The sequence below is a fragment of the Schistocerca cancellata genome, chromosome 1, assembly GCF_023864275.1.
Source record: "Schistocerca cancellata isolate TAMUIC-IGC-003103 chromosome 1, iqSchCanc2.1, whole genome shotgun sequence".
Classification (NCBI taxonomy): Eukaryota; Metazoa; Arthropoda; class Insecta; order Orthoptera; family Acrididae; genus Schistocerca; species Schistocerca cancellata.
This window is the reverse complement of record NC_064626.1, coordinates 420,849,066-420,862,916: the sequence shown is the minus strand read 5'-3', so window position 1 is coordinate 420,862,916 and position 13,851 is coordinate 420,849,066. Positions and strand designations below refer to the sequence as shown.

The 13,851-nt window shown below is 43.4% G+C and overlaps 1 protein-coding gene across 1 annotated transcript in view; it reads right to left on the bottom strand.

The window, feature by feature from the left end:
- Nucleotides 1–13,851, bottom strand: part of LOC126175988 (mutS protein homolog 4-like) — a 256,389-nt gene that overhangs the window by 50,353 nt on the left and 192,185 nt on the right. Inside the window, exon 14 of the mRNA XM_049923100.1 lies at nt 12,374–12,487. Coding sequence (XP_049779057.1) covers nt 12,374–12,487 — 114 coding nt within the window. The remainder of the gene's footprint in view (nt 1–12,373; nt 12,488–13,851) is intronic.

Genomic DNA, 13,851 nt, shown 5'->3' with positions numbered 1-13,851 from the left:
GGTTCGATGACGGTTTGGATGTACCGTGCACTATTCAGTGTCCCCTCGACGATCACCAGTGGTGTACGGCCAGTGCAGGAGATCGCTCCCCACACCATGATGCCGGGTGTTGGCCCTGTGTGCCTCGGTCGTATGCAGTCCTGATTGTGGCGCTCACCTGCACGGCGCCAAACACGCATACGACCATCATTGGCACCAAGGCAGAAGCGACTCTCATTGCTGAAGACGACACATCTCCATTCGTCCCTCCATTCACGCCTGTCGCGACACCACTGGAGGCGGGCTGCACGATGTTGGGGCATGAGCGGAAGACGGCCTAACGGTGTGCGGGACCGTAGCCCAGCTTCATGGAGACGGTTCCTGGTGTGTCCGCTGTGCCGTGCGTGTGATCATTGCTTGTACAGCCCTATCGCAGTGTCCGGAGCAAGTATGGTGGGTCTGACACACCGGTGTCAATGTGTTCTTTTTTCCATTTCCAGGAGTGTAGATACTGCCTACAGGAAAATTAAAGAGACTTTTGGAGATAAGAGAACCACTTGTATGAACATCAAAAGCTCAGATGGAAACCCAGTTCTAAGCAAAGAAGGGAAAGCAGAAAGGTGGAAGGAGTATATAGAGGGTCTATACAAGGGCGATGCACTTGAGGACAATATTATGGAAATGGAAAAGGATGTAGATGAAGATGAAATGGGAGATATGATACTGCATGAAGAGTTTGACAGAGCACTGAAAGACCTGAGTCGAAACAAGGCCCCCGGAGTAGACAACATTACATTGGAACTACTGACGGCCTTGGGAGAGCCAGTCCTGACAAAACTCTACCACCTGGTGAGCAAGATGTATGAAACAGGCGAAATACCCTCAGACTTCAAGAAGATCAGGTGTTGACAGATGTGAAAATTACCGAACAATCAGTTTAATAAGCCACAGCTGCAAAATACTAACACGAATTCTTTACAGATGAATGGAAAATCTAGTAGAAGCCGACCTCGGGGAAGATCAGTTTGGATTCCATAGAAATACTGGAACACGTGAGGCAATACTGACCTTACGACTTATCTTAGAAGAAAGATTAAGGAAAGGCAAACCTATGTTTCTAGCATTTGTAGACTTAGAGAAAGCTTTTGACAATGTTGACTGGAATACTCTCTTTCAAATTCTAAAGGTGGCAGGGGTAAAATACAGGGAGCGAAAGGCTATTTACAATTTGTTCAGAAACCAGATGGCAGTTATAAGAGTCGAGGGACATGAAAGGGAAGCAGTGGTTGGGAAGGGAGTAAGACAGGGTTGTAGCCTCTCTCTGATGTTATTCAATCTGTATATTGAGCAAGCAGTAAAGGAAACAAAAGAAAAATTCGGGGTAGGTATTAAAATCCATGGAGAAGAAATAAAAACTTTGAGGTTCGCCGATGACATTGTAATTCTGTCAGAGACAGCAAAGGACTTGGAAGAGCAGTTGAACGGAATGGATGGTGTCTTGAAGGGAGGATATAAGATGAACATCAACAAAAACAAAACGAGAATAATGGAATGTAGTCGAATTAAGTCGGGTGATGTTGAGGGTATTAGATTAGGAAATGAGGTACTAAAAGTAGTAAAGGAGTTTTGCTATTTGGGGAGCAAAATAACCGATGATGGTCGAAGTAGAGAGGATATAAAATGTAGACTGGCAATGGCAAGGAAAGCGTTTCTGAAGAAGAGAAATTTGTTAACATCGATTATAGATTTAAGTGTCAGGAAGTCATTTCTGAAAGTATTTGTATGGAGTGTAGCCATGTATGGAAGTGAAACATGGACGGTAAATAGTTTGGACAAGAAGAGAATAGAAGCTTTCGAAATGTGGTGCTACAGAAGAATGCTGAAGATTAGATGGGTAGATCACATAACTAATGAGGAAGTATTGAATAGGATTGGGGAGAAGAGAAGTTTGTGGCACAACTTGACCAGAAGAAGGGATCGGTTGGTAGGACATGTTCTGAGGCATCAAGGGATCACCAATTTAGTATTGGAGGGCAGTGTGGAGGGTAAAAATCGTAGGGGGAGACCAAGAGATGAATACACTAAGCAGATTCAGAGGGATGTAGGTTGCAGTAGGTACTGGGAGATGAAGAAGCTTGCACAGGATAGAGTAGCATGGAGAGCTGCATCTAACCAATCTCAGGACTGAAGACCACAACAACAAACAACAACAGGTAATGTTAGTGAGCAGACTGGAGTACGTGGTCGTAGGAGGATGTATGGGACTGGTCTTGCATCTAGGTCTATTGCACGGGTATGAGCCATGAGGTAAGAGATTGGGAGCAAGGGTTGTGTAAGGAGGGACAAGTATATTATTTAGGTTCAGTGGATGGTGGAATACCACTGTAGGAGGGGTGGGAAGGATAATGGGCAGGACATTTCTCATTTCAGGGCATTACAAGAGGTAATCGAAACTCTGGTGGAGAATGTAATTCAGTTGCTCCAGTCCTGGATGGTACTGAGTTATGAGGGGAAAGCTCCTCTGTGGCTGACTGTGGTTCTTTGGGAGGTAGTGGGAGACTGGAAAGATAAGGCATAGGAGATTTGTTTTTGTACAAGGTTGGGAGGATAATTACAGTCAGTGAAGGCTTCAGTGAGACCTTCGGTATATTTTGAGAGGGACTGCTTGTCACTGCAGATGCGACAACCACAGGTGGCTAGGCTGTACAGAAGGGACTGCTTCGTATGGAATGGGTGGCAGCTGTCGAAGTGGAGGTATTGCTGGTGGTTAGTAGGTTTGATATGGATGGAGGTACTGATGTAGCCATTGCTGAGGTGGAGGTCAACATCTAGGAAGGTGGCTTGTTGGGTTGAGTAGGACCAGGTGAAGCAAATGGGGGAGAAGTTGTTGAGGTTCTGGAGGAATGTGAATAGGATGTCCTTACCTTCAATCCAGATAGCAAAAATGTCATCAATGAATCTGAACCAGATGAGGGGTTTACGATTCTGGGTTTTAGAAAGGATTCCTCTAGATGGCCCATGAATAGGTTGGCATAGGATGGTGCCATGTGGGTGCCCATAGCCGTAACCCGGATTTGTTTGTCGGTAATGCCTTCAAAGGAGAAGTAATTGTGGGTGAGGATATAGTTGGTAATGGTGACTAGGAAGGGGGTTGTTGGTTTGGAATCCATAGCGCATCTCGAAAGGTAGTGTTCGATAGCAGTAAGGCCATGGGCATTAGGAATGTTAGTGTACAGGGAGGTTGCATCAATAGTGACGAGCAAGGCACCATGTGGTAAAGGGACAGGAACTGTGGAGAGTCGATGGAGGAAATGGTTGGTATCTTTTATATAGGAGGATAGGTTCCGGGTAGTAGGTTGAAGGTGTTGGTCCACGAGAGCAGAGGTTCTCTCAGTGGGGGCACAGTAACCGGCCACAATGGGGCATCCTGGGTGGTTGGGTTTATGGACTTTAGGAAGCAAGTAGAAAGTGGGAGTGTGGGGAGTGGTATGGGTAAGTAGAGAGATGGAGGAGGAGGAGGATATTGGTGTTTAACGTCCCGTTGACAACGAGGTCATTAGAGATGGAGTACAAGCTCGGATTGGGGAAGGATGGGGAGGGAAGTCGGCCGTGCCCTTTCAAAGGAACCATCCCGGCATTTGCCTGGAGTGATCTAGGGAAATCACAGAAAACCTAAATCAGAATGGCCGGACGCGGGATTGAACCGTAGTCTTCCCGAATGCGAGTTCAGTGTGTTACCACTGCGCCACCGTAGAGTAGAGAGATGGACTCTGGGGAGAGGTTCTGGGATGGGCCTAAGGATTTGAGCAGTGACTGGAGATCCTACTGGATTACTAAAATGGGGTCACTGTGGCAAGGTTTGTAGGTGGAAGTGTCTGACAGCTGACGGAGTCCTTCCACCACGTAATCCTTGCGATTCAAAACATCAGTGGTGGAGCCTTGTTTGCAGGTAGGATTATAAGGTCGGGATCAGTTTTTAGATGGTGGATTGCGGTTCTTTCTGTGGATATAAGGTTAGTTTGCATGTTGAGGGATTTGGGGAGTGATGATGAGGCAAGGTTCAAGGTTAAGAAATTCTGGAAAGTTAATAGGGTGGTTTGGAAGTAGTGGTGGATCATGGATGGATGGAGGAGTGACTGAGTTAGGCAAGGTTCAGTATTGGTCTTTGGTTGAGTCTGATTAGTCGGGCTGGTGGCGAAAAAGTGTTTCCACTGTAGATATCGGGATAAGGAGAGAAGGTCTTTAGCAAGTGTTGGGTGACTGGATTTGGGAGTGGGGCAAAAGGTGAGGCCTTTGGAACGGACTGATATTTCTGTGGAACTAAGGCTTCTGGAGGACTGTGTTGCGGATCTGTTTAGGTTCTGGGTTCTGTGTGGTGGTGGTGGTGGAGGGGGGGGGGAGGAGTTTTGGAGGGCGGGGTAAGTGTAATGGGTCTACGAGACAGGGTTTGTCAGCTATGAGGAGACGTGGGGGAGGTTTTGAGGTTGTTTTAGAAGTGATTGACAGTGGTACTCCAAGGTGAGAATAGGAAGTGAGCAGGATGGAGAGCTTTTTGAGGTGGCGTTGTGCATGTTGTTCAAGTACCTGCAGGGCAAAAGTTTCAATGTGTGTTATGGGTTCCAGGAATTTTGGATTACATAGCAGAAGATTTTTTGTTGTTGTGCCTATCACGACTCAGCACCTCTGTTACATGGTGAGTAGCAACTTTTCTTCTCTAACATCGTTACAATCCATCCTGGATTTTCCATTGTTTGATTTCAGAATGCTAAATACATTTCACATGCGGCAATGTATAACCTGAAGTGCAGTAACCAAAAAGTAGCAGTTTTGCTCTTAAATGTTGGTGGGTTCATGAGCTGCTTGTAGTAGGAAACAGACTGTGATGCAATCTTCTTAGCGCTGTAAAAATGGAGTGTGGAATGAGATTCAGCAATTCCATGCAGATGGCTAAAGAAGATTTTGAAAGACTTTTAGAGGTGGTTAGGGAACACATTTAGAAATATATATATATATGGATCCATCCTTCATGAAATCCTCCCCACTCCACCAAGAGTGTCTTTCCGCCGTCCACCTAACCTTCGTAACATCTTAGTTCATCCCTATGAAATCCCCAAACCACCTTCCCTACCCTCTGGCTCCTACCCCGGTAACCACCCCCGGTGTAAAACCTGTCCCATGCACCCTCCCACCACCACCTATTCCAGTCCGGTAACCCGGAAGGTGTACACGATCAAAGGCAGAGCCACGTGTGAAAGCACCCACGTGATTTACCAACTGACCTGCCTACACTGTGAAGCGTTCTATGTGGGAATGACCAGCAACAAACTGTCCATTCGCATGAATGGACACAGGCAGACAGTGTTTGTTGGTAATGAGGATCCCCCTGTGGCTAAACATGCCTTGGTGCACGGCCAGCACATCTTGGCACAGTGTTACACCGTCCGGGTTATCTGGATACTTCCCACTAACACCAACCTGTCAGAACTCCGGAGATGGGAACTTGCCCTTCAGCATATCCTCTCTCCTCGCTATCCGCCAGGCCTCAATCTCCGCTAATTTCAATCTGCCGCCGCTCATACCTCACCTGTTTTTCAACATCATCTTCGCCTCTGTACTTCCGTCCCGACTGACATCTCTGCCCAAACTCTTTGCCTTTACAAATGTCTGCTTGTGTCTGTGTATGTGTGGATGGATATGTGTGTGTGTGCGAGTGTAAACCTGTCCTTTTTTCCCCCTAAGGTAAGTCTTTCCGCTCCCGGGATTGGAATGACTCCTTACCCTCTCCCTTAAAACCCAATCCTTTTGTCTTTCCTTCTCCTTTCCTCTTTCCTGACGAGGCAACCGTTGGTTGCGAAAGCTAGAGTTTTGTGTGTATGTTTGTGTTTATTTGTGTGTCTATCGACCTGCCAGCGCTTTTGTTGGGTAAGTCTCATCATCTTTCTTTTTAAATATATATATATATATATATATATATATATATATATATATATATATATATATATATATATATATATTACACTCCTGGAAATGGAAAAAAGAACACATTGACACCGGTGTGTCAGACCCACCATACTTGCTCCGGACACTGCGAGAGGGCTGTACAAGCAATGATCACATGCACGGCACAGCGAACACACCAGGAACCGCGGTGTTGGCCGTCGAATGGCGCTAGCTGCGCAGCATTTGTGCACCGCCGCCGTCAGTGTCAGCCAGTTTGCCGTGGCATACGGAGCTCCATCACTGTCTTTTACACTGGTAGCATGCCGCGACAGCGTGGACGTGAACCGTATGTGCAGTTGACGGACTTTGAGCGAGGGCGTATAGTGGGCATGCGGGAGGCCGGGTGGACGTACCACCGAATTGCTCAACACGTGGGGCATGAGGTCTCCACAGTACATCAATGTTGTCGCCAGTGGTCGGCGGAAGGTGCACGTGCCCGTCGACCTGGGACCGGATCGCAGCGACGCACGGATGCACGCCAAGACCTTAGGATCCTACACAGTGCCGTAGGGGACTGCACCGCCACTTCCCAGCAAATTAGGGACACTGTTGCTCCTGGGGTATCGGCGAGGACCATTCGCAACCGTCTCCATGAAGCTGGGCTACGGTCCCGCACACCGTTACGCCGTCTTCCGCTCACGCCCCAACATCGTGCAGCCCGCCTCCAGTGGTGTCGCGACAGGCGTGAATGGAGGGACGAATGGAGACATGTCGTCTTCAGCGATGAGAGTCGCTTCTGCCTTGGTGCCAATGATGGTCATATGCGTGTTTGGCGCCGTGCAGGTGAGCGCCACAATCAGGACTGCATACGACCGAGGCACACAGGGCCAACACCCGGCATCATGGTGTGGGGAGCGATCTCCTACACTGGCCGTACACCACTGGTGATCGTCGAGGGGACACTGAATAGTGCACGGTACATCCAAACCGTCATCGAACCCATCGTTCTACCATTCCTAGACCGGCAAGGGAACTTGCTGTTCCAACAGGACAATGCACGTCCGCATGTATCCCGTGCCACCCAACGTGCTCTAGAAGGTGTAAGTCAACTACCCTGGCCAGGAAGATCTCCGGATCTGTCCCCCATTGAGCATGTTTGGGACTGGATGAAGCGTCGTCTCACGCGGTCTGCACGTCCAGCACGAACGCTGGTCCAACTGAGGCACCAGGTGGAAATGGCATGGCAAGCCGTTCCACAGGACTACATCCAGCATCTCTACGATCGTCTCCATGGGAGAATAGCAGCCTGCATTGCTGCGAAAGGTGGATATACACTGTACTAGTGCCGACATTGTGCATGCTCTGTTGCCTGTGTCTATGTGCCTGTGGTTCTGTCAGTGTGATCATGTGATGTATCTGACCCCAGGAATGTGTCAATAAAGTTTCCCCTTCCTGGGACAATGAATTCACGGTGTTCTTATTTCAATTTCCAGGAGTGTATTTCAGACAGTAAATTTCTGTTTCCTTCGAATTAGCAATCACACTTTGCACTCATAATTCACTGCAAATTCTGTGAACAATGGGCAATAAGTTATTTAACTTGGAAGTATCGTAACAATTATGACTAATAATGAAATGATAATCACTTTATCATCAAGCTATGATATGAAACTACAAGATGTGAAAAAATCAAATACTTTTACCAGATAGTTTTCCTGCAATCATTTGAGAAGGATTGTATTGCAAAATAAAAAAAGAAAGAAAAAAAGTGAACCTAAAAATCTGTATTTTTTAATTTTTTTGCAAGCAGTAAAACATTTTCTGAGAAATTACTTAAGCAAGTAATACAGCTTTGCTACATTTACCTAAGGATTTTTTTCTCTAGCAGCACAGCAGACAATTCAGTTCTCTGCTTCCAGGTTTCATTACATCAAAGCTAAATGCATACATGATTCTTTGTGTTGCAGGGTGAAAAAGTCTTTCACAAAGAGTCTGTGACAAAGAATTGCAGAACAATGTATGAATGCATACTAAGCTTTACAAGTGGAGTGCTCACAGGCTATATTACTTCTAGATCAGGCATGTTCAGGAGGTCGCTTGATGAACATAAGCATCTTGATGAAATGGGGAGTGCAGGTAACAGTTCATAGTGCAAACTGTTCACTGTCTTTCAAAACGTTACCATATGTGACATTTGTTGCAGCTTTGATTGCCAGTGAAACCACTCACCGCATGATGATAGCAGTGTATACTTTCTCTTTTTAGGTTAACGATAATATTGCAACAAACTATGTCTCATTGAGTTCTATAAGAATTTTCCTCATGCTCACCTAATGTAAAACTTCCTAAGCTTGTAACCACAATTACTGATTTTATATCGTAGAACTGTATGTGCCATTTTTATTGTGCAGTGAAAAAGTCAGCTTAAATAATATGTGGGATTCAGTTTTGTCCTTACTATGAAGTAATTTTTAGATTGTGACTGTGTATATCATTTATGGTGATCTTTTTGTAATTACTCTTCAATGGCACCACAACTACAAATAAGAGATAAACTGACACACCTATTTACATATTATCAACTAAGTTGTTTGTGTTCAATAGTAAATGATAGGCAGTGTTATTAATTAGCAATGTTTTACCCAACATTTGATACTTGAACAGGAAAAATTTCATTCATCTGCTTCTGTTTCTCTTCTGGCAATCTGAAATATGTTGAGAAGATAGTGAAATCAGAGGCACCAACAGTGCATTCACTTCACATGTGAAGAAGACTGCTGGAAGAAGAATGAGCTAGTTGATAACTCTGTAGAGCTGGTAATAAATGTGCTGCACCAAACATGTGGTCGGTTGCTGCTAGTTGTCATCGCACATTCCAAAAGATGTTGAGAAGGTAGTGAAATCAGAGGCACCATCAACTTGGTTGGCGAGTGAATGACTGACTGACAGAAGAAGAGGAATGAGCTAGTTGATAACTCTGTGGAGCTGATAATAAACATGCACAACAAACAATTGGTCAGCACCTGCTAGCTGTCATCACAGACTGCATGCAAATTTCAAATGATATCATTAACACATTCACTGTCACCTCCGTCTCATCAAGTCATGCATTACTGCTCATATTTGAAAATTTTAGAATTAGTTATCTATTTAAAAATCGTTAGTCCAATGAGAAAGTGATACTTACAATTTACTTTCATGATTGAATCATAATTGAACCCTCAGTGGGTAATTACCCCTCAGGGGCATGAAGGGTTCCGAGATTCTGTAAACGACATGAATCCTGCATGTGCAACCGCTTATCTGTGTTTTGAAAATTCATCAGTTTCAGTTGGTATTTAGATGTTCAGCAGCTTGTAGTGGTGGCCACTGTGCCATGTTCAATAACAAGAAACATCACTATTGTGCAGTGCCATATGTTAAAGCCATTTGTAACATTGTATGTGAGCTTGAACAGTGGTTCATTCATAGTGTGGTGGAACATAAAGACTGCTTGGATAGAGGAGATGAGCTGCTATCTTTTCACATAGGTTGTGAACCAACCAGTTATTATTCTCTCATTTGTCTTTGATTGGAATGATGTATCAGTATGAGAGTGGATCCATTATTGGTTTCTTGTTTTCCAACAGATGGAAGTGTCTCAGCTGGTAGCCAGTAGATAAAAAAGTTGCGACAGTACCAGGGTGACAGTGAATTAGAGTACCTTCTGTAGCTGTATGTATTGTATTTTATTTTCATCAGGCCCCATGTTCTACCTGGTCAATCTCTCCTCTTTGCTAAACTGTACTGTAAGTAGTTGAGAGACTATATTTAGCACTGGTAATGTTGTCCTCTGTGTAGTGCTGTGCTTATTGTTAACCAAAAATGCTGCTAGTTAATTTTGACATATTTTATTCTTGTGAAAGATTTTTACTCAATCTCAACCTTAAAGGTACTTCCATAATGTTGCTTCTACATGACACAGAGATAGTCATTAGCACTTATGTGATGAACGCAAAATTTGTGTAAGTAAGTAACCTTGGTTCATTTTATTGTTTACTTTTGTTTAGAGACTACTAATTATAGATTTAGGTGTTGCGTTTTCAATATAATGCACATATCATTTTGGCTACTTTTATGAAATTCAGATACCACTTGAGAATGAAGAAGACCCAATATTAGTTGTGGGAAATAAGCAACGAACTAATGTTTTCATTTTCACAATAAATAGCAGTCGCATTAACCACCATGAAGAGTACATATGAGAAGTGTGACAAATAAAAAGGATGAACATTTAATATCAACTTATAAAAAAGAAAAAAATGTTTGGATTCCAGTCAATCTGCTACGTTCAGCAGAAAAATCATGAAAATTGGACACATACTCACCCCTAGCTGCATACAAACTAATATCATTTTAGGACCAGTAAAAGAGAAAGGACAGTGGCTATATGTACAAAAAATTCAGAAATGTTAGCAGTCTCCAGACTGGCCATCTCTCTCATATCTACATAACCTTGGTATCTTTTACTTGTTTTATTGCTTGATTCATTCAAAAAACAATCTCATTGTCTTATTTTGTTGTATAGCTTTGCTTCTGCCTACAAACTAATCTCACAAAATGCCTGAAAACTGGAAAAGGTAAATTTATACACCTAATTTTCTCTTCTTTTTTAGCCCTTCCTTCTCCCACTCTTGTGGCATCTAAGAAAATGGAAATTGCCTATATAGTAGTAACATGAACTGAATGTTAACATATGGTTGTGGTAGCAACCCAAATAAGAACAGGAATTTAGGAGGGAAAAGCAGATCAAAATTATTTGATTAAATTTTAAACTGGTGCTTCACAATTACCCAAGTTGTCACCGCTTTGATGGGCGGGCAAACAACAACAAAGCCTGCCGACGCTGTGGCCACAACAATGAGACGCTCCCACACGTGATCAACGCGTGTATGGTGCACTCAGCAGCCCTGCAGTATCGCCACAACACGGTCCTCAACTGCCTCGCGACAGCAGTCGCTGGGCGGCCAAGAAGAGGAAACACTGCTGTTCCTGACATCAGGATCAACCAAACTGTCATAGGGGACAGCAGTGGGCTGCGTCCGGACCTCATAATAACTGACGAGGCCGCGAAGACTGTGACCATCGTCGATGTGACAATCCCCTTCGAGAATAGGCAGATTGCGCTCGACAACGCTCGGCAACTGAAGAGGATAAAGTACGCCGACGTTGCGCGCGGATTAGCCGCTCGTGGCTACTCCGTCACTGTCGACGCCCTGGTTGTTGGCAGTCTGGGGGCGTGGGACCGCCAGAACGATGCAGTGCTTCGGCACCTAGGCATCTCTAGCCGCTACTGCCAACTGATGCGGCGGCTGATGGTGTCTGACACCATCAAGTGGTCCCGCGACATTTACGTGGACAACCCAAGTCTTCTATTGACAAAAGATATACTCATAAATAATGCACTATAAATCTACTCTAGAGAACAGTTTTTTAATTGAAGTTCTACAGCTACATTTAGTCTACCTCCATAGCTGAGTGGTCAGCATGGTTGCCTGCCATACAGAGGACCCAGGTTCGATTCCCAGTACCACCAGGGATTTTCTCTTTGGTAGGAGGACTGGTACACGGTGTTCTTAGCCCCATGAGGCCAACTGAGGAGTTACTAGACCAATCAGTAGTGGTTTCAAGATCAAGAAGCCTGACAACGAACAGGAGAGTGGCATGCTGACTACTTGCCCCACAAATACTGCATCCAATGGCTCCATTGGCAGAGAATAACATGGCTATTTACCAGGACCAGTTGTCCCATTTAGGACTAGAATTCAGAACTCTAGTTTACTTTACAGCTACATTTTATAAGTTCTTTTTAATTTTATATATGAATACCTCATTCTTTGAAACTAATTTTGCCGCTGAAGCCTCATTTTCAAGTGCTCAATCTTGTTATCAGCCAAGCTGCTGTCAAACTGGAACCTGACATCATTACTAGTCAAAATTACACTAAAATTGCTTTGGAACTGGTATACACTGATTAAATGTGTATAAATTAAACCAGACCTACCCGAAGCACAAAAATGGAAGCATTGCATCATTAAGTCCTATTATAGCATAAATTCTACCTGAAAATCAAAACATTGCATGTGTGGCAGGACTGTATAATCTTTGGTCACTGTACACCGGTACCAAATTTCTGTTTAAGTTTAGTCTAACTGTGACCACTGATGATGCCAGTTTCCAGATTGACAGTTTAGGTGAATACGAGAATAATCACTTAAGAATGGGACTGTGACCCTAAAACTATTCACAAATAATGAAATACAAATAAATAATATACATAACAATAAAATCTAGCCACAGAATATCTACTTTAAAAAATGTTTTACCAGCTACAAACCCATAAATCAAATTTTTCTTCAAAAATAATGTAGAAGATATAAAATTGGCAATTTCATATCAATTGAAACAGACCTACCTCAAGAACAAAAGTGGAAGCATTGCACTCAATGCTATCATCAAATCCTATTCTGGCATAAATTCTGTCAGCAATTCGAAACATTGCATTTGCAGCCGGAACATAGCAACCTATCTGAAATATAAAAAGTGCATGAAAACTACAGTAATACAGTGATTAAAATATAAAATAACAAAGTTTTTAAACTAAGAAGTATTGTAATAGATTTTATCTATTCATTTCAAGAAACAAATAGTACATACATAAAGACCCTGCCAAAACTGAACAAGGAGACAAACAGAATCCAAGTACTCTAAACAATGTACCACAAAAGGAAACAGATTGTAAACAGGAAAAAAGAAGGAACACAAAATAGAGCAGGAGGAGGAGGAGGAGGAAATGAGATCCGAGGGTGGGGGGACAGAACTGAATAATTTAAAGACATTGGTGTGGAAGTACAATACATTACTCCAATATATTCTTGAAAGTATAGAAGTTTCAAGTATTACCAAATTAACTAGCATTTCAGTTTGTATGAGGTAATTTTAGAGAAGAAAACAGTTAATCAGAATTAAGAATATACTTTCTCATGTGGCATACCAAATGCACACATCCCTGGAGCCTCACAACTCTTTTGTGAGTATGTATGTGACAAACTCAGGGTCTAAGCCATTGCAGTATTTCTTCCTTTCTGTGCTGCAATTTTACTTTCTGCTTATATCTTTTCTCCAACTTTCTCTAACCTGCTACAACATAGCTTGCTCATAGGATACTGGTTCTGACTTTCCCATTTTGTTCCCTTTATTTTACACCATATCTTTCAGTTAACTTATTTTTGGTCAGCACACAAGGGTCTGACCTCAGTCTTTTTCAAACTTTTTTTACAGATTGTGTGAGCTGTGCAAGGAAGGTTTCCCAATACACAGCATCATAGCCAGTCCACATGAGGGGATCATAAAGTACCTATATGATGGTAGCCCCGGACCATGCAGACATAACACTATTGATGCTTGAGTTGTCACCTTCCCATGCATGCTGAGGAATAGGAGCCTGTCTATCAGGTGGCACTGGCCATTGGCCATAATGTCATATAGCATTTTATCTGGCTGGGTGGCACACATGGGGAGCCCTTGTTTGGAGTGTGCGACATCATGGCAGATACTTGCCTCATGAAATGACCCAAGATATCATCTAGTAGCAAGGAGGGCCCATGTAGTCTCTTCAGACAGCTGTTGATTCACTGCCATTCATTATGACCCTAGGAACTTTCCCTCCTAGCTATTTTCAGACAGTTGGAGGTCCCCTTCTCTCTGCCAAACCAATATATTTTTTGGAGTATACTGAAAACATATTTGGTGAACCCCCTTCTTTAGAAAATTGTGAAGTGGTTACATTTTAATTAAAACAGTAAATACTACCCACTCCTGCGTGTCACTCTCTTGTAAACAGTTTGGAAATGTACCTGTTACCATCACACACTGTGAGCACCTCAGCATTGT